We start from the raw sequence: 21592 nt of genomic DNA, 5'->3' as shown, positions 1-21592 counted from the left end.
TAAAGGTCAAAGGAGTGGGGTAGGCAAAGACATGATGTAAACAATATATATAGTAGTTTAATAATTATTGACAATTATCATCAAATCATAATGAACAACAATGCATTTTTCCATTCAATATTTTTCCGCAACTTGCGGAGGAAAGTAGTTTGTTTGAATGGAAGATTTCATGTGGCCAAGATAAAGTAAATCAAAATACAAGAGCAATGTGCTAAAGAGAATCCATCCTTATGAACTCTTGTTTATTTTTTGTTCAAAATGTTGGGGTTTTTAGGTTAAGAAAACTTGAAATAATAAGATGGATCGGTGAATCATCCATACATTAAATTCAAAATTACCATGAAATAAATTTGAATGGAGATGAAGATATCTACATGTCAAGTGCTTATCTTAGTCATATCAATTAGCCTTAATGTGTCAACTCTATTAAAATCTACTTTACATGAGAACTGTATTGTACTTCTAAAATTTTCTTTTAAGACGTTTATATTCAATTTTGAACTTGATTGGACCTGCAAATAAAGTCCAATACGATTTTTCAATTGAATTTTGATGGATAAAATGTGAATCTATTTTTGTACAGACATGTTAATTTATATTTTATGATTAAACCTGTAGTTTTATTTTTTTTGTTTTGAACCCAATCAGTAGTTTTATTATATACCAATGAATAATTATAATGATAAAATATAATTGTGCAAATGAGATTTTTTTCTAAATGAAAACTTTGAGAACTGAAAAATATTCGGTTGGCATCACAAAATATAAGTCAGTAACTAATATTGTGTTAGGAACTGATATTTATGAATTTTTAACTGTATTGAGTTAGGAACTGATAATGTTTTATGATGATAAAGCTATGAAACTGAAAAGAACATCTCCTTAAGACTAGTATTCACATGGTTACATATACATACAGATAATATTAGCTTCCGGCTATATTACATTTGTTCAAATTCTGGTTTGTTGAAATATTAAAGACATACTCCCTCCGTCCCTGATAATTTGGGACACTTTGACCATGCACGAGTTTTAAAAAATCTAATGGAAAGTGAGTTGAAAAGTTGATGATGTGGGTCATATTTTTAAAGTATTAGTTTTACAATAAATTGTTAGTAGGAATGAGTTAGTGGAATATGAGGTCCACTACTAAAAATGGTAAAAGTGAAGTGCGATAAATTATGTGGGACAGACCGAAATGGAATACTGACATGAATTATCCGGAACGGAGGGAAGTACTAATATGAATTTTAAATTCTCGCTTAAAACTACTCCGTATGAAACAACAGGGGTGTTACTTCATACTCCTAGTTACTTAGTTTACAATTTTAATGACAATTCGAATTTAACAATGTATTTAGAATTTTGAAACTAATAACAAAATAAATGAAAATGAGAAGTAGAGTATATGAAGATGGAAAAAGGAGAAAGATGAGAGGGAAAAGTGATTGTGGGCGCAACGGCTTTGTTGTTCAAAGCTTCTTTTCAACAGCTATTGCTTTGAAATGTTATCAAACGATTTCATTTTGTTTTCACACACACACACACACCTCCATCTCCCAAATCAAGACAATTCTTTTCCTTTTCTTTTTTAATTTTTTCTCAAAATTAAAACTAGAATGGCTCAGCTGCCGCCGTTGGTGGAGCCGCCGCCGGTGGTGGAAGCAGAATCGGGGCACTCCACACGCCGCTCGATCGAGACTCTGGTGGTGGTGTTGGCGGCGATCACGATCATTGCAGTCGTCGCCGGAATAATTGCTCGTCTTTGCGGCGGACAGCACTCCGGCGGCGACCATGATGTGGAGGGATGGGTCGAGAGGAAGTGCCGCAGCTGCATCGACGGCGGCGTGCCTACGCCTCCGCCTCCACCGCCGCCGGCCAAGGAGGAGGATCCAAAACCGGCAGGAAATGAAGAAGCAAAGAAGTGAGAAAGGATTATGCATCAAATTTTTTGTATCTTACTTCTAATTATTTTTTAAACTGTAAAATTCTCCAATACCCAAAAATATGGATATATTTAGTCCATTCGTTACTATTTTTTTTCCACTTTGGGTTTCTACATTGTCCTTTTTATTTTGATTTCTGATTTTATTTTGTACAGTATGTTGATAAACATGAAACTCTAATAAATCCTTAAAGATGTCTACATTTAAATGAGGTAATCAGGTAAGCTACATAGTTAATACTACTATCAATAAAAATAGTAGTGCATTCTTATTTTTAGTAATATTTTAAGGATTTTTTTTTTAACTTTATTAATCGTGAGCTATGCCGTCTTATGCCTTACAAGTATTTATTTTTATGGGGCATTGAATAAATTTTTTATTGCAAAATATCAAATGGAAAAAGAAGCTAAAAAACAATGTATGAACTCAACGCAGATTAGAAGCTCCTACCAAATACTCTCTCTGTCTCCTATCATGGGTCCCAATTTTCCAATTTGATATGTTATTTATTAATTACTCCCTTAGTCCGTCATTAGAAATCTCGTTTTATGGTAGCACAAATTTTAAGAAAAATGGATGAAAAAAAATTAGTGGAATATGAGCCACACTTATATACATTAGTTTTAAATGAAATGTGAGTGTAATGGGTTAGTGGAATGTGAGACCCTATTACCATTTATGGTGAAAGCGAACCGGGACTCATGTTTGCTGACGGACTAAAATGGAAAAACGAGACTCCTATTTGCGGACGGAGAGAGTATGTCACTTCATTTTTAGTAGCACTACTTTTGGTAAGGAGTTCCACATTTTAAGAGTATATAAAAGTAGGATCCACATATTATTAACTTTTTCAATCCGTTTTTTTTTTACATTTCTAAAATCTCGTGCAGGGTCAAAGCAGGACACATACTGGGGCTGGGGGCGGATCGAGTATATAAGCTACTCCCTATAGAACTAAGATCTTATGCAAACCTGTACTAAAACTAATTTTATAGTAAATAAAAACTAATTTTATAGTAAAGAATCATCCAAATGACAAAAAAAAAAAAACGCAAAAATTTACACTTGAATGGTTTGCATTGTTCACGAACACAAAAGCTTCGGAAAATTGCAATCAAACAAATTCTGTTGTGTTTTAAAAAAAGCAAGACAGAAAAGAAAGAAAAACATAATTGAGTAATGTAAAAGAACATGGAAGCATGATGAAAGTGGGCCTCAAAATTTGGATTAGTCTGATCATTTGAGTTTAAAGTCATTTACTCATATTAATTAATTGGGCCAATAATAGAAGGTGTGATTGTGATAATTTAAATGTTCGTGGTTTTATAATTGGTCTCTCAAATTTGCTTTGAAAATTTTTGGGATGTTTTATTATAATTCAAATTTGAATGTTAGTAGTGTATTTATTTGATGATGTCTTTTTTTAAGTTTGTGTAATTTTTATTCAATATGGGTGGAATGATCCACTTCCTCACTAGTCACTACAATGTCAATACAATTGTGCTATATTTTTGTAAAAGTTAATGATACTATAATTATTAGTACTACTAGTTAGTTTCCACTTTCCAGAGTGTAACTATGATTTTTTTTGTTTATTTATATGTACATTGAAATGAAATTTTATCCATGGCACAAGAATTGGATGCTTCAAATTTGACTCTCTTTTCTAAACTTTCAATATATTTAAGTTTAAAAAATATTTCAGCATCGGTAGTAACTATTTCATTTATACAGAGTGATAACTTATTTTAAAGCGAATGTATTAATTTAATGAAAATTATCTTCATTCATAACTTGTTAATATCCTTTCATACATTATTACTTATTGAATGAATGAATAACAATTTCCTTGATAAGTCCTGCTCATGTACACCAATAACTAAGTAATTAGTCCTATATAATATACTACTATTATATTTAATACTAGCACATTAAAATTTTAAGGGCAGTGAGGTGAAACAGTGCCAATGCTCTTCAAATGGATGTTCTTGCATACAGCTTTAGATTTGCCACCATTTGTCCCTCCCAACCTCACATTATCCACCACTATTTCTTGGCATGGATGGCTCTTACTGCACTCGAAATCGACCGCCACTTCCGTCGCGCTCGTGCCCTTTATGTTTTGGTACAGAACGTTGCTGATTTTCACAGCTGATTTCTGAAATTAATTAGTAGTACTATAAGAAATTAGCTTTGATTTTATTTACTAAAAAATTCTTGTCATATTTTGACCTGTTGTTTGCAAGGGTCATCTTGATCACAGTAGTTTTGGTCTATGATTATGGGATTTTTCACATTGTGCATTTGTGCATTCTGAAATTTGATATTGCTTGCACTTCCATATCCTCCCTGTATATATATATGTTTCAACTTAATAAGTATTTTGGTTTATGTGTGTGTGTGTGTGTTATAGGAGAGAGAGAGACCTGCCATGTCTTGATTCTAACACCATTTGTGGTTCCAGAGAAGTTTACTCTGTTCACCACAACGTCTGATACATGAGCTTCTGAATTTCCAGCCCCTAAACTTCCAATGCTGATTTCAAAATCAAAAACACAATATTTAAGTTACTACGTTCTATTATAAAATTAATATTCTATAAAAGTGCGACAGACGTTGTGGTACTAACTTTTTCACCAATTTCTTTTATAAGGTTAAACAATTTCATAAAATCTGTGTCTAAGTTGGAGTCCAAACCTGATGCCGTGGCCGGGCCCACAGGAAATATCAGTGGCTTGAATATTCTTTGATCCACTGACAATGGAGATGCAATCATCCCCTTGCATCATTACACAATTTTGTTAACAAATAATGAAAAATATCAGTATATATATTGAATCAAAATTACAACTACATATACCAGTAGCTATGATACAATTAGAAATCATAATATCTTGAGTGTCTGCGACATGAATTCCATCTGTATTAGGACTCTTTTCTGGGGCATTCACCACAATTCTTGAAACCTCAACATCTCTACAACTCTCAATCGATACATGAATTTGCTGTCCATTTTCAATCCTCAAATGCTTCACTTCCAAATTTGTGCACTCGTAGAAGGTTAGTGCCTGCATCCAATTTTACAATTTAAATACTACAAATTATACAATAATCGTAACATATTCAACTAAAAGTATACATACCGTTGGAGCAACCTTGCAAGGCTGAGAAAGAGAAGGAAAAAAAATTAAGAAATAGAAAATGTCACGCAAAAAAAGTATCTAATTAAGAAATGAAATTTATTAAGTGAAATAGAAAGGAGTTTCACATCACCTTAGACTTGTCAATTTTGCAAGAATTTTTCCACCATATATTGCCATTGCCATTGATAGTTCCACCACCTCCTACCACTAGATTATCAACACCATGGAAAATAATCCAGTGTCTCCTATCTTTGCTATAATCGGCTCGATTATCCGATGCTATGATGGTTCCCCCTATCTGCACTTTGATTTCTCCATCACCATCTTCATATTATAACTAACATTTTAGTACTAATAATAAATATATACCTTGATAGTTATGTTGGATTTGCATGGTCCTGAAAATCTTGATGGTTTCAAGAGAAACTTTTTGTAGTTTGGTACCACAAAAGTGACATCTTCCTTGGATGAACAAGCTGATTTCCATGCACTTTGAAAAGCCTGAAAATATATTTTTTATGCCCATAATTAAGTAAAAATTGTAAAATTTGTATAGACAATATAATTAATAGACTAGCTAGCTAGTTACTTACCTTAGTATCATCACTTTTTCCATCACCTTTAGCTCCAAAATCTACTACATTAGCAGTCTTAGCAACTCTTCTAGTGTCTGAATTCCATGGTTGGATTTGAATAGTGAGCTCAGCATGACTAATATACAAGGGATAACCACCAAGATCATATCCTAATTCTTGTTGGAATAAATGGTTTGGGAAATCATCATCATCATCATCATAGTGATGGAGGCTATTGGTGCAAATTGGGCTTAAACAAACATACACAATCAACAATTTCAAAAGATTATTTGCATTGCACATATCTAACTCTTTTTCTAGAGCTACCAAATGAAATGACGATTTAATTTGTTTGTGTAATAACAAAATTTGGATATATAGTGACAAATGCATACCTACCTTGTACATGTATACAAGTTTTGGGATGAATTGGGAGATGATGATATCATCATTTTTTACTTGAAGTTTTCGAATGCAAATTAAATGAGACGTGTGAGAAAAATTCTTTAATATTTTCTAAATTTCAACCATATTCTGAGAATTTGTGTTGTTCGTTTTGGTCATGTGGACTTGGACAGCCCAAAATACACATATATATTGACTATTTTGTAATAATGAAAATTACAATAAAAAAAACTATAGAAGTGGGCATATATTTATTTAGACGAAAGGATATGTAAGTATAACAGTTTGCTGACTTCTGTATTTATTGCTTTAGCATTTTCTTATGTTTGATAAGGTAAAGTTTATCGGCTGAGGGATTTGGAATAGACAAAAGAGAAAGTTATTGCCATTATTAAATGCATGGTAATATAGATTAACACGCATTAACAACAATTGCTTTCCCGAGATTAGAACTTGCGTAACTTATTAAGGACATTTTTATTTAAAAATGATACTAATGTTAATTAATCTAGAGAAGTATATTTGTTACTATAGTTAATAATATATTTTGATAATCGAAGTATTTTTTTCGTGCAAAAGTCCTCAAAGAACCACTTCTCCCTCTCTCAAACATGTATGCTAAATTGCATCACTTATAAGTTATAACCACAGAAACTACTAGAAGTATATATTTATGTGGAATTTTAGACTTCGGAGAAAATGATTATTCATAGAATATTAATCAGTAATTACTATTATACTCTCTCCGTCCCATAAAAATATGGGCAATAGATATAGCACGAGAATTAAAACAAAATTGACAAAATAAGAGAGAAGAGAAGAATAGTATGATAAAGTAAGAAAAACAAAGAGAATGATACTTATAGACTTATAGTAGTGTTAATGGATAATGAGACTTACATTATTAAATTAATACTGTATAACTTTTCAAAAATGAAATGCACATATTTTTGTGGGCAGATGAAAATGGAAAGTGCATGTACTTTTATGAGACGGAAGGAATATCTAATTAATGTGGATGTATCCTCTCTCGTGAGTTGTGACATACTAGTAAGTACTTTAATATGGTTAGTCTATAATTATTATTATTATTGAAAATAATTAGTAATGATTCCTTATTTACTCGTGATCGTGATGATTCAAGCCCCTGACATATTAGTCAAAGGAGAAACGTTTATCAACTAAAATACTTTCTAATTAGTCTCTCATTTTGCAGCTCACAATTCACCAAATAAGTTGATACAAAATTATTTGGTATGATTAAAACTAAACATTATGTAAAAAAACGCCACTTTCCATTTTAAAGATAAAAACGTTAAGATAAAATAGATTCAAAAAGGATATAATTTTGTGCCAAAGTACTTATTTTTTTCGTGGAATGTCGTAAAATAAAAGGTAAAAATGAAATTGCAAGAATGATTATTTTTTCAGCCTTTTTCTTAGTTAATAATATTTATTTTTACAAATTACAATATCAATATTATTATTTACTTTTACTTCACTTTATTTTATTTTTAATAGGCCACTCTTACAAATTCACTTTTAATAATTCACTATTAGCTCTTTATGTAAGACATCTTTTATCTCCTTTTTTTTTCATTTGTAACTATTTTTGTATATATTTACAACTAGGGATGTCAATGTAGCCCGCAATTTGTGGGCTGGCCCGAATAGCCCGCTAAATTTATAGAGTTAGAGTCGGAAATTTCTAGCTCGATAAAAATAAAACACGATAAGCTCCGCACCCGATTACGCAACCCGTTAGGGCCAGGCCCGAAAACCCGATGGGCTGGCCCGATAACCCGCTAAAATTTATATTTTTCAATTTTTTACTCCTAATTCAACACTTCGTTGACTAATTTTATGACATAGATAACTAAAAAAAGATAACTTTCAATTTTATGGTAAATATATAAATTATATATTGATTTTTTATTAATATAATAATTGTTAAATAAACTAATCTCACTAAAAGAATATTTAAATTTTTAACATGCATTAAAATTTCACGAAATATCACATATATTAGTATTTTATGATTGAGTTTAAGCATATATATCAAATTTATCATAATTAAATATTTTATATTTTATAAATATAACTAATTTTCATCATGATTTATTGGATTGTTCGAGCCTTAACCTTATCGGTAGCAACCCGATTAACTCGTCGGGCTAGCCCGAAACCCGAGTTTTTAGGGTTAAGGCCGAACTTTTACAACCCGAAAGAAATCACAACCCGGCAAGCCCACACCCGATTGACCCGCAACCCGAGTAGGGTTGGCCCGAAACCCGATGGGCCTGCCCGATTGACATCCCTATTTACAACAACAAAGCTAATTTTATATTACATGTGTTATTTGGGCCGGGCCAGATATTGGGCTCATAACACGAAAGTCCACTTTTAAAACCGAAATTATACACTTCTTTTGTCTAAAAAAAATTGAGTTTTATTACAGTAGCAAAAAGAAGGAAGTTTTGAAATCAGCAGAGCTGGCTGAAGAAGAAGAAGAAGAGAGATTGGCATTACTGATCAAAAAATGTCCCAACATGAGAGTTCTCGATCAAATCCACGCCCAAATTCTCACTCATCCCCACTTCTCTCCCTCCACCAACGCTTTCTCTCTCTCCAAAATCCTCTGCTTCGCCGCCTACAAAAACGCCCATTACGCCAAGCGCCTCCTCTTCCACCTCCGCTGCCCTAACATCTTTGCCTACAACACTGTTATGCGAGGATTCCTGCAGCATACCCCCTCCCCGGAGCCGATTCTCCTCTTCCGGAGATTGATTAGGTCCAAATCCCCGGCGTCGAACACCTTCACTTTCGCCTTCGTCTTCAAATCCTGCTCGATTCTGGCGGCGTTTGATGAGGGCCGCCAGGTGCACAAGCACGCGATTGCGTCTGGATTGGGGGAGAATTTGTTTGTTCAGACGTCGTTGCTCAATTTCTACACGAAATGCGAGGAGGTGGATTTGGGGCGGAAGGTGTTTGATGAAATGTCTGACAGAAATGTGGTGGCGTGGAGTGCGATGATTGGGGGTTATGCTAGGGTTGGGAAGGTCAATGAGGCTTTGGAGTTGTTTAGGGCGATGCAGAAAGGCGGGGTGGAGCCGGATGAGGTGACGATGGTGAGTGTGATCTCTGCTTGTGCGATGACTGGGGCGCTTGATTTGGGGAAATGGCTGCATATGTTTATTGATAAGAATGGGATTAAGAATGACCTTGAGGTGAGCACGGCGCTTGTGAGTATGTACGCCAAGTGTGGGTGCATTGAGAAGGCGCGGGCTGTTTTTGAGGCGATGCCGGTTAGGGATGCAAAGGCGTGGAGCTCTATGATTGTTGGATTTGCCATCACGGGGATGGCGAAGGAAGCGTTGGATTTGTTTGAGAGAATGGGGGAAGCTCAGGTAATGGAGAGGAGTTAGTTATTGTAGTGATGTTTGTTGGATTAGAGAATGGTAAAGTTTAGATCTTTTTGGTAATGGTTAGTGATTATTGCCACGTTGGTTTAGCTAATTGTGATCCATTTTCAAGATTTTTGTGTTGCTTAGCCTCAGATAGTGCTGATGCATGGATAGTGTCAGATTGTGTTCAATCTTGGCATCCATTCTTCATGAATAGTTTGTGCTTTCTTGTGATTGAAATGCTCTCTCTCAATGTGCTCAGTGTTCAAATTAGTCTCAGCTTGTGTTGGATCTTGGCACCCATTCTTCATGAGTAGTTTGTAATATGCAGCGTTTTGAATATTTTTTCAGGTTGAGCCTAACCATGTGACGCTTATTGGAGTGTTATCGGCATGTGCTCATGGTGGGCTTGTAGCCGAGGGGAGAAAGTATTGGTCGAGCATGCTTAACTGTGGGATGGAGCCGTCTATGGAGCATTACGGCTGCATGGTTGATCTATTTTGTCGCGCAAACAAGGCAGAAGAGGCATACGAATTTGTGGCAAGCATGCCCATTGCTCCTAACCCAGCAATATGGCGGACATTGGTGGTTAGTTTCAAGAAGAACAAGATGTTCCACAAAGGCGAAGAAGTAGCAAAGCAGCTTATTCAGTTAGAGCCACATAACGCAGAGAATTATATACTGCTTTCGAGCTTGTATGCTTCTATGTCAGATTGGGTTAAGATGAGTAGCGTTAGAAGGCAGATGAGAGACAGAAGAATCAAAGCTGTGCCAGGGTGCAGCTCCATTGAAATCAACGGACATGTGCATGAGTTTGTGGTGGGCGATTGGTCCCATCCTGAAGCTAAGGCCATAACTGAGTTCATACGCGAAGTTTCGGGGAGGGTTCAGGCCAGCGGGCATGAACCATGGATTGCGTCTGTTTTGCAAAATGTTGGTGACGAGGAGAAGCTGGGAGCTCTCTGGGAGCACAGCGAGAGGTTGGCCATTGCATACGGTCTGTTGAAGACAAAGGCGCCAGTAACTATTAGAGTAGTGAAGAACCTTAGGGTCTGCGAAGACTGCCATGAAGTGACAAAGACTATAAGCAAGTTGTACAATCGGGAAATCGTCGTTCGGGATAGAATTAGGTTCCACAAGTTTGCCAATGGAGTCTGCTCTTGCCAAGATTTCTGGTGAACTTCATTCATTGTTTGATCTCTAGATTCTTGGCTCTCAATTCAGAATAGAAGTTTTGGATCACATTCACTGAGGTGAACCTCTTCACATACAAATATTTATATAACTGTCTTGATTCTTGAATTGAGCCCACGCTCTTATACAAGGACCAGTTTGGTCTGTGAGCTGTGGAGCTTGTATATGTAGTGTGGCATCAACAGATATTGACTGAATCAATTATTCAAGAGTACTGTAATTATATGGAATATAGTGCTCCTTAAGAATTTTGAAAGTTGGAGAATAATACGTGTATATACAACTGCAAAGGTATTACATTTCTTACTAGAAACATACACATTGAAAGATCCTTAATATCTGTGAATCTTTATCCCAGAATAACCAACCAACGAACAAACCACACAAATCAGAGTAAACATGAACGTGAATGACCTATTTATCGTCATCCTCAACAGCCAGCCATCTTAACATATACAATCAAAGAAAAAAATAATTAGAGCCGAGACCATACTCAGTTTTTCGTTTTAAGTCCTTGCGTACTGATCACGAAACGATCATTGGTTTTCCGTTTAAGCCGAAGCAAGTCAGTGTCTTCTCATCTATCTACTCCTGGTTCTTGTTTAAGGATCCATCCTCCATCAATTTCAAGCTAAGACTGTTATATCGTTCTCGTGAGTATTGTCTTGACGCCTTTCTCCAATCAGTGCCAGATTTCATCATTGCAGCGAACTCCTCATAACTTATACGACCATCCTGCAGAAATACAAGACACATTCAATCCTCTTAGTTTCAGATGATAGATTTGATGGAACAAAATGATATAAGATCATATTTTAATGTGGATCGGATAATTTAGAGTTTGTTTAAATATGTATTGACGATGTAACTCATTACTCAGAGCAAACACCCAATATGTGTCTCACAGTTCTAAAGCTCGACGCTCTAAACAGCTCCATATGGAAACGGAACGAGATAAACTAGTGATGCTAACCTTATCGGTGTCAACGTCTTGAATAATAGCATTTATGACCTCTTCACTGGTAACTTCTGCCTCATCAGCGAAGGCGTCCCTCAGCTCTTCAATCTCTATATACCCAGTTCCGTTTTTATCAAAGAAGTCGAAGGCCTTGCGCAGATGGTCTTCATTGCCCAACTTTCTTAGGTGTACAGATATGGCAACAAACTCCGCGCAGTCGAGATATCCATCCTTATCCACATCACCCTGAAAGAAGAGAGAATTGTTACTTCAGCATAAACCAAGATTGGTTGTATTATGGAAGGGAAAAACAGGACGTAAAGGAAACAACCAATTGGACAGAGAATGAATGTGATTTTTGCGACGAACGTGGCTATAAACTATCTAACATTTCGGAGGAGATGTGAAATCTAAAATTTTAAAGTCAAAATGGCACTTACCGCTTCCATGAGAACTACGAGATCAGATTCGGGGATTTGATGACCAAGCTTATGTAATCCAACTCTCAACTCATTGATGTCGATCTTCCCCTTGTTGTTTGTATCCATCAATTTGAACCCCTCCTTTATTCCTGCCACTTCTTCTACTGACAAATGCTCAGCAATCACCTGAAATTTGAATGGGATATTTAGTACGAGATAACTGCAAGAGCGCCACTAGTTCAAGTTATAATACAAGCCAATGGATTTAACTCTTTGCGATTTATAAAGCAAGAATTTACCCTTAGAGCTCTTTTCTTCAACTTATTCATCATCGAAAATTGCATGAGCCTAGCTCTGACAGTTTCACCCAGAGAAACATTAGGAGCACTCTTTGCATTTTGTAACCAGGGATGATCTACAAGTCAAAAGAATTATGCATGTCAAGAGGCTTCACATTTGATGCAAGGAAATCATAAGGGAGGACCCAAGTAGTTTACGCAGAAAGCTCATCAAATACACTATAATTTACCGAGAACTTCTTGTGCTGTAAGCCGTTTTTTGGGATCAGGATTGAGCATTTTCTTCACCAGATCCTTTGCTCTATCAGACACTTTGGGCCAAGGGTCTCGTTTGAAGTCCACGTTAGAACGAATGATCGCTTGGGCAACTCCTTGTTCGGTTTCTGCAAGTCATGAGCAGTTTATGTAATGATTAAGTGAAAATTAAGAGCATGAATGAAGAACATGATATGAATCTTAGACTTCCAGATATGCTGATCATTTTAAGTATACAAGGATTCAGTCAATTTCTCTAAATCATATAGTACCAGATTAGGGTGACGGTGTTATTGCATCAACATATATTACGGAAGCTTACCAGCCCAAAATGGTGGAACACCGCAGAGTAATATGTAGAGAATTACACCAGCACTCCAGACATCAATTTCTGGACCATAGTTCCTTTTAAGCACCTCTGGAGCCATATAATAGGGACTTCCGACTATCTCATCAAATGTCTGGCCTGTGGAATTACTAATGAATCAGTTATGAAAGCAAGATAGACCTATATCCCGTTGTACAACGAGTGCTCGAATGCAAAGGCATTACCAGGCTTGAAGAAGACTGACAGCCCAAAATCAATAGCTTTCAGTGGTGATGTTTCCTTTTTATTGCTAAACAAGAAATTTTCAGGTTTGAGATCACGATGTATGACCCCATGCTTGTGACAATTCTGCGAAGAAACCCAACTTAATTAATTCACTGCTTGCAGAACAAAAATATAGATGCCACATAGACAGATTCCCACACTAAAGAGAAAATTCCAGGATGAAATAGTGGACCAAATGATAATAATAACCACCTGGGCTTCTATAGTTCCTCAAACGCATAATCGAATGAATAGCAACAAGAAACAAAAAAACACAAGCATTAATACATCAACCTCAAAAGATCATATCCAGTTACTTAGTATATAAGACACTTTTTTTGCATTTCAATGGCATATAGAAAATATAACACCTAATAGAATCCAATTTCTCTAAAAACCTAGATGTTCAAAGTTAAATGAGATACATACTATTAAACTGAATCAGCATTCATCAATCCATTCTACTAACAAACCTTTCAGAGAAATGTTATAACACTTCATACTAATTAAACTACACAACCCCTAATACTAGAAGAACAGATGTCATGTATTAGAAGAAAATAGCACTCCAAATAAAATATGTCACTGAAAAACACTCAGCCACAAAAATCCTCACCTGAATAACTTCAACAATCGTACGAGTCACAGCTGCAGCAGCCCTTTCAGTATAATGCCCTCTAGCAACAATCCTATCAAACAACTCACCACCCTCACACAATTCCATTACTAAGTGGACTGCTTTATCATCCTCATAAGTGTCCTTCAACGTCACTATATTAGGGTGCTTAGGCAAATGCTTCATGATCTCGACCTCTCTTTTAACATCCTCAATATCCACTCTAGTCTTCAACTTCTTCTTTGATATCGACTTACAAGCAAGAATATCACCAGTGCTCTTATCTGTACACATATACGTGATCCCAAATTCACCCCGTCCGAGCTCCCGCCCCAGCTCATAAAACTCATCTATGTTATGCCCTGTTGGATTCTCCAACACATAAGATTTGAGCCCACCATTCGGAACAGGTTTCCCATCGAAGTAAGGGTTTGGCTTCTTCTCATCCGAGGTTTGCGGTACTGCACAACAATTACCCATTACAGAAGATGAACCAAAATCAACCTGTTTAACGAGAAATCCCCAATTTCTCCACCAAAATGCAAATCGACTAAAACCCTAGCTTATCAGTCGATCAAACAAACCGGATGCAAAACCCCAATCTAATTGAGCTAAATAATTTCTCAACTAAATCTTCAAATCTCAGATTTCGTTACTCATCCCGATCTTTCAGCCAGTAGGGTTTCTGAATTGCAGTAAACAGTAGTCAATAACCGCCAAAATTAAATCTTTTTCACATCTAAATAAACAAAACAGTATAAGGAAGCCTCGAAGCACACCTGAGAAAAATCGATAGAGCTGCCGATTTCTATTCAGCCCCAAAACAAAATCTGAGCTGCGATGCAATCAAGAAATGAAGGGAATTTTTAATCTAAACAGATAATATTGGATAGCGAGACTACGAATTGGGGGAATTTTTGATAGGGTTTGAAAATCGAGATTGAATAAATGCTGAAATTATAAGTGTTGAAAACATTTTTGGAGAGTCAATAAAATTTCATACACACTTTCCTTCTACTACGCCGTATATTAAAATTTTTCTTTCTCTTTTTCCGTTTTTCGTCAACTACTTTTACTTTTTTTTTTAAATCCTATTACATGATTTTTGTATATAAAATATTCTCAATATTTTGTTACCTTCTAGAAGATAATTTGGACAACTCAATTAATTAAATCTAGAACAAGTTGGCCTAAATCTTCAAAATTTAATTTTATAATACATACCAAAATAGAAGTCGTTCACTAAAAATAAAATAAAAAATAGCGGGTCAAAATACTTTATTTAAAACCATTTAACTAAATAGAGTTGTAATTTTTAACTTGATCATATACGAGTTGTTTGCAATAGTAGAAGTCTGGTTAGAGTCGAAATCCAAAATAGTAGTAATACTCCATATGGATATATTTATTAAAAGGTTTGAAGCAAAAATGAAAATTAAACTTTTAATTTTATCACAATGTCAAGTTATGATATTTAAATAAGATATTTATAGAATTTAATTTATCATACCATAGTCAAACCACGAAGTAATCATTTGGTTGCTCAACTGTTTTTAGTTCAGTTGCATAATATGTCCAGCCATTTTGGTTGACTTTTATGTTTGAATGAATATTTAAATTTCACACTAGGCAAAATAAAACTTTGGGTTTTATTTTATTTTATTTTATTTATTTATATAATATAGTGCATCACGTTAAAAATGAAAATGAAGTGGCTGGCTGATTTTTAGAAGCATATTTATTTTGGAATTACTTTTTCGGGAACGGCCGGCCACCAAGTCAAACTCGGTGATTTGACTCATAAATGGGAGGCTCAATTATATACAGTACATTATATTATACTACTATATATGTATTTTATTAAAAAAAAAAAAGAATATCAATACAGCATACACATGTAATTTTAATGGGGTTGTAAGGTATGATAAACTTGTTTTCTCGTGTCGTTTTCTTTTTCTTTTAGGAAAAATTCGACAAAGATTTACTATAGAAATGAATTATTTTAGGGCATATGTATAAAAATCAGTAACAAGTATAGGGTTTCTCATTCAAATGAAATTATGATATTGTTATGAGTGGTCCATAGTTTTGATTAAATTCAACACCATATCACTCGTAACGATTTAGAACAATTATATATGTCTGACTGTAAAATAGGATATACTTATAAAAGCAGTGGTGGAGCCAGGAATTTGTTGGTGGGGGGTCCAAGAAGAAGAAAAATTTTAGCGCTCACTATTAATAAATATAGGTATCTCTTGATAATTTTGTCATCGAAATTAGTCGTAGGAAAACCCTTTTATGTTTTGCCTCTTTTCATCATTTAGAATTAGAAGATCTTAAAAATAAAGGAATATTTTTCAGATATTTAGTGCATAACAAATAAATGCATATCAAGAAAATTTAATAAATAAAAAATAATTGATATAAGAATTTTGTGATGACCTTAAAAAAATGTACCTACTAATAAAATTAAGTTTTTAATAAGTAAACTAATTGTTTAAGTTTACATATTAAAAAAATTTGATAAAAATTAATTATATTACAATACTAAAAAAAATGGTTTTAAAATGTATATTACAATATTTACAAGTTATTGAACAAATAATATCATTTCAAACTATACCCTTTAAAAGTCATAAATTAAACATATCTCTAAAAAATGAATTCACAGGAATAGTTATTGAATAAATATATCACATCTCTAAAATATAATTTGACCAAAAAATTTAGAATATAGCATTAGATAAAAATATAAAAATAATCTTTCATAGTGATTAGGTAAATATTGCAATTTATTTGATAAGAAATGGCTTACTAAAACATTGGGCAGTTTCCATAAGTAAACTAATAATTGTTTAAGTGTACATATTAAAAATTGACAGGAATAGTTATTGAATAAATATATCACATTTCTAAAATATAATTTGACAAAAAAAATTAGAATATAGCATTAGATAAGAATATAAAAATAATATTTCATAGTGATCAGGTAAATATTGCAATTTATTTGACAAGAAATGGTTTACTAAAACATTGGGAAAATATTCAAAATATAATTTGACAAAAAAAATTAGAATATAGCATTAGATAAAAATATAAAAATAATCTTTCATAGTGATTAGGTAAATATTGCAATTTATTTGACAAAAAATGGCTTACTAAAACATTGGGCAAATATTCAAAAAAGGAAGGCGTGGCTGAGATTCAAACTTAGTACATTCCCCACAACTAAGATCTTAAGGTGACAAACTTGCCAACTGCACTACCAAGTCTCACGGTTAATGGTTCTGAATACATATAATATACTTAAAAGTAGAATGGCTGGGGGACCAAGGGCCCCCCCATGCCCCAACGTAGCTCCGCCCCTGTATAAAAGTATACGATTCGCGGTTCTCACATATTGTATCTGGATTTTTTTTATCAGATTTGTATGTTAATTTGAATTTAAAATTTTTAGTACTAATAAAAAGTAAGAAAATCAATTTATCTCTAACAAAAGTTCTATTTTTTTTCTAATTGAATTTGGATCAATAGCTGCAAAATCATTTATTGGTGAAGACTTAAGCTTGGTTTTAAAATTGAAGTAGTAACATTTAAGGTGTTAGGTTGCATAAAATAATGTTTAGGGAGTAGAGTGTATTACTCTGCCCCCACCTTTTTTTTCTATCGAAGGTTGCCAGCCTATGAAAAAGCGACATTTATAATATAATAAATTAAATTTTATTATCTTACGTCAACTTAATTAATTTGTTTTCAAGAACCTCTACAATATCTACGATGACTTTTGTTGATTTTATAATAAATCCTTGTTAGTAGCCTATAGCTTGGGTTTAACTTTAGAATTTCGTCTTTGCTTTAGTAGTGAAAATCAGTACTGTATTTTCTTCTTTTATTGAAAAATTAAAATTAAAAAGATGAAGGTCGCGTATAAGGTTATTAATTAATAATTAAAGCTTGATCTCTATCTCATCATTTAAAACAACGACTAATTAATGCAAATTAAGTGCATTTACATTTACATAATGATAAACTGATATAAATTGTATATATATGGCTGAGGTATTTTTGTCATTTATTTCATTTGCAAAAAACAAGAAATTGATCTATTTTAATTGTACTTTCATTTAGATTATAATCCCTTATGTTAATTAAGGAATTGACAATAACACTTTCAACTAAAATTCAAAAGAAAAATGTTTAGATTTTTCCTTACAAAAAAGTTTTATTTTCAAAACTATAAACCGTGCTTTTTCTAGTTTAAGCCAAAAATATGGAAACGAGATAAAATAAGTAAAAAAGGATAAAATAATAAAATAAAATAAAATAAAAAGACAAGGAGTTTGAGAGAACTTTCATAAATGAAATGTGATCTTTTTATGGATGGATGATAAAGAAAAGTGTTCTTTTTTGTGGGAATGAAATCTATATGAATTCAGGTGGTTTGCTTGGACAACAACTTAGTATTTTTTTCCTCGTCTACTAGTGTATTATTCCTATGCTCAAGATCAAATTTCGAGGACAATCCGTACCAAATTTATATGACTTTCATATGAAATTTAGTTTAGGAGTGGAAAGAAGGTATTGAAATAGGCACACTGAACTTACTGTATCAAAAAATCTTAATTTTTTTTTATAAGTCATTTTTGTCATGACATGATGATGCGTTAGCAGTAAGTTTCGACGTGGTAATGATATCACTTTGCTTGATAACACGATATAATGGTGTATACGGTGTCCTAATTTACACAAACAAAATCGATAAATACTAGTAGGGTCTGTTTGGTACATGAAATTAGAATTGAATTGAAATTAGAATTATATAAAATTGAATTTGAATGAATTGAATTATAATTTTATTCGATAACAGAATTGAATTTGAAGGAATTCATATACTATAAGATATAGCAGCCCATGAAAAGCCCATTATTCTTTTACACAAAAATTCCATACATAAATACAGCTCCTCCTCTTCACCGGCGTCTCCGTTGGAAATATAGGTTCTCAATTGTTATTTTTATGAAATTTTTTCTGTGAAATTGCTAGCGCAAATGAAGCAAATTTCCGTACACTAGAGTTTCTGATCTCGTGTTTGACGAAACAACCCTTGGCTGTCTGAGCATACTTCCATTTTTTCAATTTTGTGCGTATTTATCTTATATGTATTTGATATGACATGATCTGATTGTTACACGCAATGAATCAAATCCTTTTTTATTGTGGTTTTCATTTTTTACTATGACGAGATAAAGCACAAGTTCTGTGTTTGGGGCAGTGGATTCCGATCATAATTTTTAAAAAATAATATGGTTGGATTATTTTTTTTTTGATAAATAAATCAAATGGAATTAAGAAACTAAAGAGTACACGAAATCTCTCAGGCATACCCGAGGCAAAACTAACCGGACAGGCCCAGGAAGTAAGAGAAGAGCAAAAAGACTCGAGGGAGAAAACCCAACGAGGAGCAGATACAGTGCATAATAACTCAAACTAAAAGCCTTCGCAACGGTACTACCGACTAACCCAAGAGGTGGGCGGGCCTCGTTAATACCTCCTGGAACCAAAAATCCGTAGGAAAAAAGATCCCAAGAGGAAAAAGAGTACCCACGTAAGTAGTACCAGAAGGCTATCCAAGGACCGAACACTGGTCATGTGAATCCAGGTCTTCTTTTTAAGGCTGACTCCTTTGATCCGGAAGAATGTGCGTGACTTGATCATCGGAAAAACGGGTATAGAGTAAGGTGTAGGTGGTTGATTTGACAAGGAACGCCAAGCGCACCATGTCAAACTTCACTCCTTCGTTGATGAGCGCATTCCAAGCTTTCCAAATGAAGTAGACCGATGCCATTAGAGAGATTCTTCTAGCCTTTTGGGTAATGGTTGATTGAACCTGTACGGTATCTCGCGATCCACTTGATGGCTCCTTTGATCGTGACGGGCCGGTGTTGCATACCCGTCCAGTCTCTAATAATATCCTAGAGTTTCCTAATTTCTGCACACTTAAAGAAGAGATGGTCAATAGTTTCGGCATAAGATTTACAGAATTCGCACCTCTTTTCGGTTTCAGTCCAAGTGACACGGTCTCGGGTAGTCAATCTCCCCCGAATGGCCAGCCAACCTATAAAGGAGAACTTGGGCGAGAATGGATCTTTCCACACAAACTTTGCCCAGAACCGGCGTTCCCCATGGGGGCGGAACCAATCGTAGGCTGTCTGGGTTTCCTTTCCCCAACTCCATTGGGTGAGAAGGCACTCCACTTCTTGTCTCGGCACTTTGCTTGCCATCTTGTCCCTGATAAAGATAAGATGTTTTATGAGCGTAGAGTCAATCTTCTTCCTCGGCGTCCAGTCCCAGAAGCCGGTTCCGTTGATGATCTTCGTATGAACCCACTGGATCCAAAGAGTGTCCTTCTTGGTGAAGATATTCCAAAGGATCTTCGCATGTAGGGCTGTGTTCCAGCTATCTAGGTCTCGGAGGCCAAGTCCTCCCTCCGAGGTAGGGAGGCAGACATCCTTCCATGCAACCTTTGCATGCTTTGATCCCCAAAAGAACTGCCTTGAGATGGCGATGAGTCTGGAGGTGATCGTTCCCGGCAGGGGGAAAGCTTGGAGCCAATAGGTCTCCACACCCTGCAAACATGCACTAATAAGTTCGAGTCTGCCCACAAAGGTGAGAGACTTACCGTTCCATTTCTTCACAGTTGAAGAGAATTTCTCCATGAGATTGGAGTATTCCACTGTTTTGAGCATCCGGGATGCCAGTGGAATGTCGAGATACTTAACCGGAGGTGTCCCTCCGAAAATCCAAACATGCCGATGAGAGTGCTTCTATGGATGTCCGAGATAGAACCTGCAAGGAATATGTTAGACTTCCCTTGATTCACTTCAAGACCCGAGCAGCTTGAGAATTCCATCATTGCTTCCTTAAGCACAAAGAGAGAACGGGTCTCCATGACAAAACAACATTAGGTCGTCTGCAAACGCTAGATGAGTAATGTTAAGCGCACCACACCGAGGGTGGTGGTAGAAATGAGGGCCATGAGTGCGAAGAGCAAGGAGTCTAGAAAGGTATTCCATACATAAAATGAAAAGAGCCGGAGACATAGGGTCACCTTGCCTTACTCCCCTTCTACCTTTGAAGTATCCGTGAGAGCTTCCATTGACTATGATCGAGTATGTGGGCGAAGTCACGCAAGCCATGCCTCTCTCCACAAAGATCGGATGGAAATTGAGACCAAGGAGTACCTCTTCTAAGAAGCTCCAGCTTATGGTATCATATGTCTTACGAAGATCGATCTTAACCGTGCAGCGTGGCACACCTCGAGCTCTATCGTATTGCCGCATGAGCTCCGTGGCTAAGTGGATGTTATCCATGATACTCCTTCCTGAAACAAAGGCTGATTGGGCTTGATTAACGAGCTTTGGCAAGAGCTGCTCCATTCTCTTGGAGATGATTTTGGTAATTGCCTTATAGACAACATTGCAACATGCGATCGATCGGAAGTCCCTGACTTTAGGGTTTTTGTTGGTCTTGTTGGGACTACCGCAACGGAAGACACGGAAATCAAACAGGTCCTTGACCGGATCTATTTAGTTGATTATGCATTCGATTCCAATTTCATGCAATAAACATAGATCTATAGATATAACATCAAATAAACACATAATCATGCATATTCGATGTAGATTCGATTGTTACCTCATAATCCATCATTGGATTGACGTTGCTAGCTGCACCACCCGGAGATCCTTGGTTTATCGACCACGAATCTTCCGTACTATTC

At 35.1% G+C, this 21592-nt stretch overlaps 4 protein-coding genes across 4 annotated transcripts; 2 read left to right on the top strand and 2 right to left on the bottom strand.

Annotated features, from left to right (window-relative positions):
- The first annotated feature begins 1480 nt into the window (after window positions 1-1480).
- LOC125209309 (fission regulator-like protein) lies at window positions 1481-2157 on the top strand. Its single transcript, XM_048108909.2, has one exon. The coding sequence runs from the start codon at window positions 1620-1622 to the stop codon at window positions 1926-1928; it is 309 nt and encodes a 102-aa protein (XP_047964866.1). The 5' UTR covers window positions 1481-1619; the 3' UTR covers window positions 1929-2157.
- A 1551-nt stretch (window positions 2158-3708) lies between these two features.
- Window positions 3709-6007, bottom strand: LOC125217142 (polygalacturonase-like). Its single transcript, XM_048118976.2, has 9 exons — window positions 5683-6007; window positions 5459-5590; window positions 5220-5387; window positions 5090-5110; window positions 4807-5014; window positions 4644-4725; window positions 4373-4481; window positions 4179-4295; window positions 3709-4104 (listed from the first exon to the last, which is right to left on the bottom strand). Exons 1-9 carry the CDS (start codon window positions 5965-5967, stop codon window positions 3886-3888), a joined length of 1341 nt encoding a protein of 446 aa, XP_047974933.1. The 5' UTR covers window positions 5968-6007; the 3' UTR covers window positions 3709-3885.
- A 2514-nt stretch (window positions 6008-8521) lies between these two features.
- LOC125210436 (pentatricopeptide repeat-containing protein At2g02980, chloroplastic-like) lies at window positions 8522-10725 on the top strand. Its single transcript, XM_048109994.2, has 2 exons — window positions 8522-9476; window positions 9825-10725. The coding sequence occupies exons 1-2, from the start codon at window positions 8619-8621 to the stop codon at window positions 10650-10652; spliced, it is 1686 nt and encodes a 561-aa protein (XP_047965951.2). The 5' UTR covers window positions 8522-8618; the 3' UTR covers window positions 10653-10725.
- A 162-nt stretch (window positions 10726-10887) lies between these two features.
- On the bottom strand, window positions 10888-14825 carry LOC125212578 (calcium-dependent protein kinase 32-like). The gene is made up of 9 exons (XM_048112786.2): window positions 14589-14825; window positions 13810-14494; window positions 13154-13277; window positions 12924-13067; window positions 12577-12729; window positions 12347-12462; window positions 12066-12233; window positions 11641-11871; window positions 10888-11402 (listed from the first exon to the last, which is right to left on the bottom strand). Exons 2-9 carry the CDS (start codon window positions 14287-14289, stop codon window positions 11253-11255), a joined length of 1566 nt encoding a protein of 521 aa, XP_047968743.1. The 5' UTR covers window positions 14290-14494; window positions 14589-14825; the 3' UTR covers window positions 10888-11252.
- Window positions 14826-21592: the final 6767 nt, after the last annotated feature.

This window comes from Salvia hispanica, chromosome 3, assembly GCF_029641045.1.
Source record: "Salvia hispanica isolate PSC_SH4W2 chromosome 3, Shi_PSC_v1, whole genome shotgun sequence".
Lineage (NCBI taxonomy): Eukaryota > Viridiplantae > Streptophyta > Magnoliopsida > Lamiales > Lamiaceae > Salvia > Salvia hispanica.
This window is presented reverse-complemented; position numbering and strand designations above follow the sequence as displayed.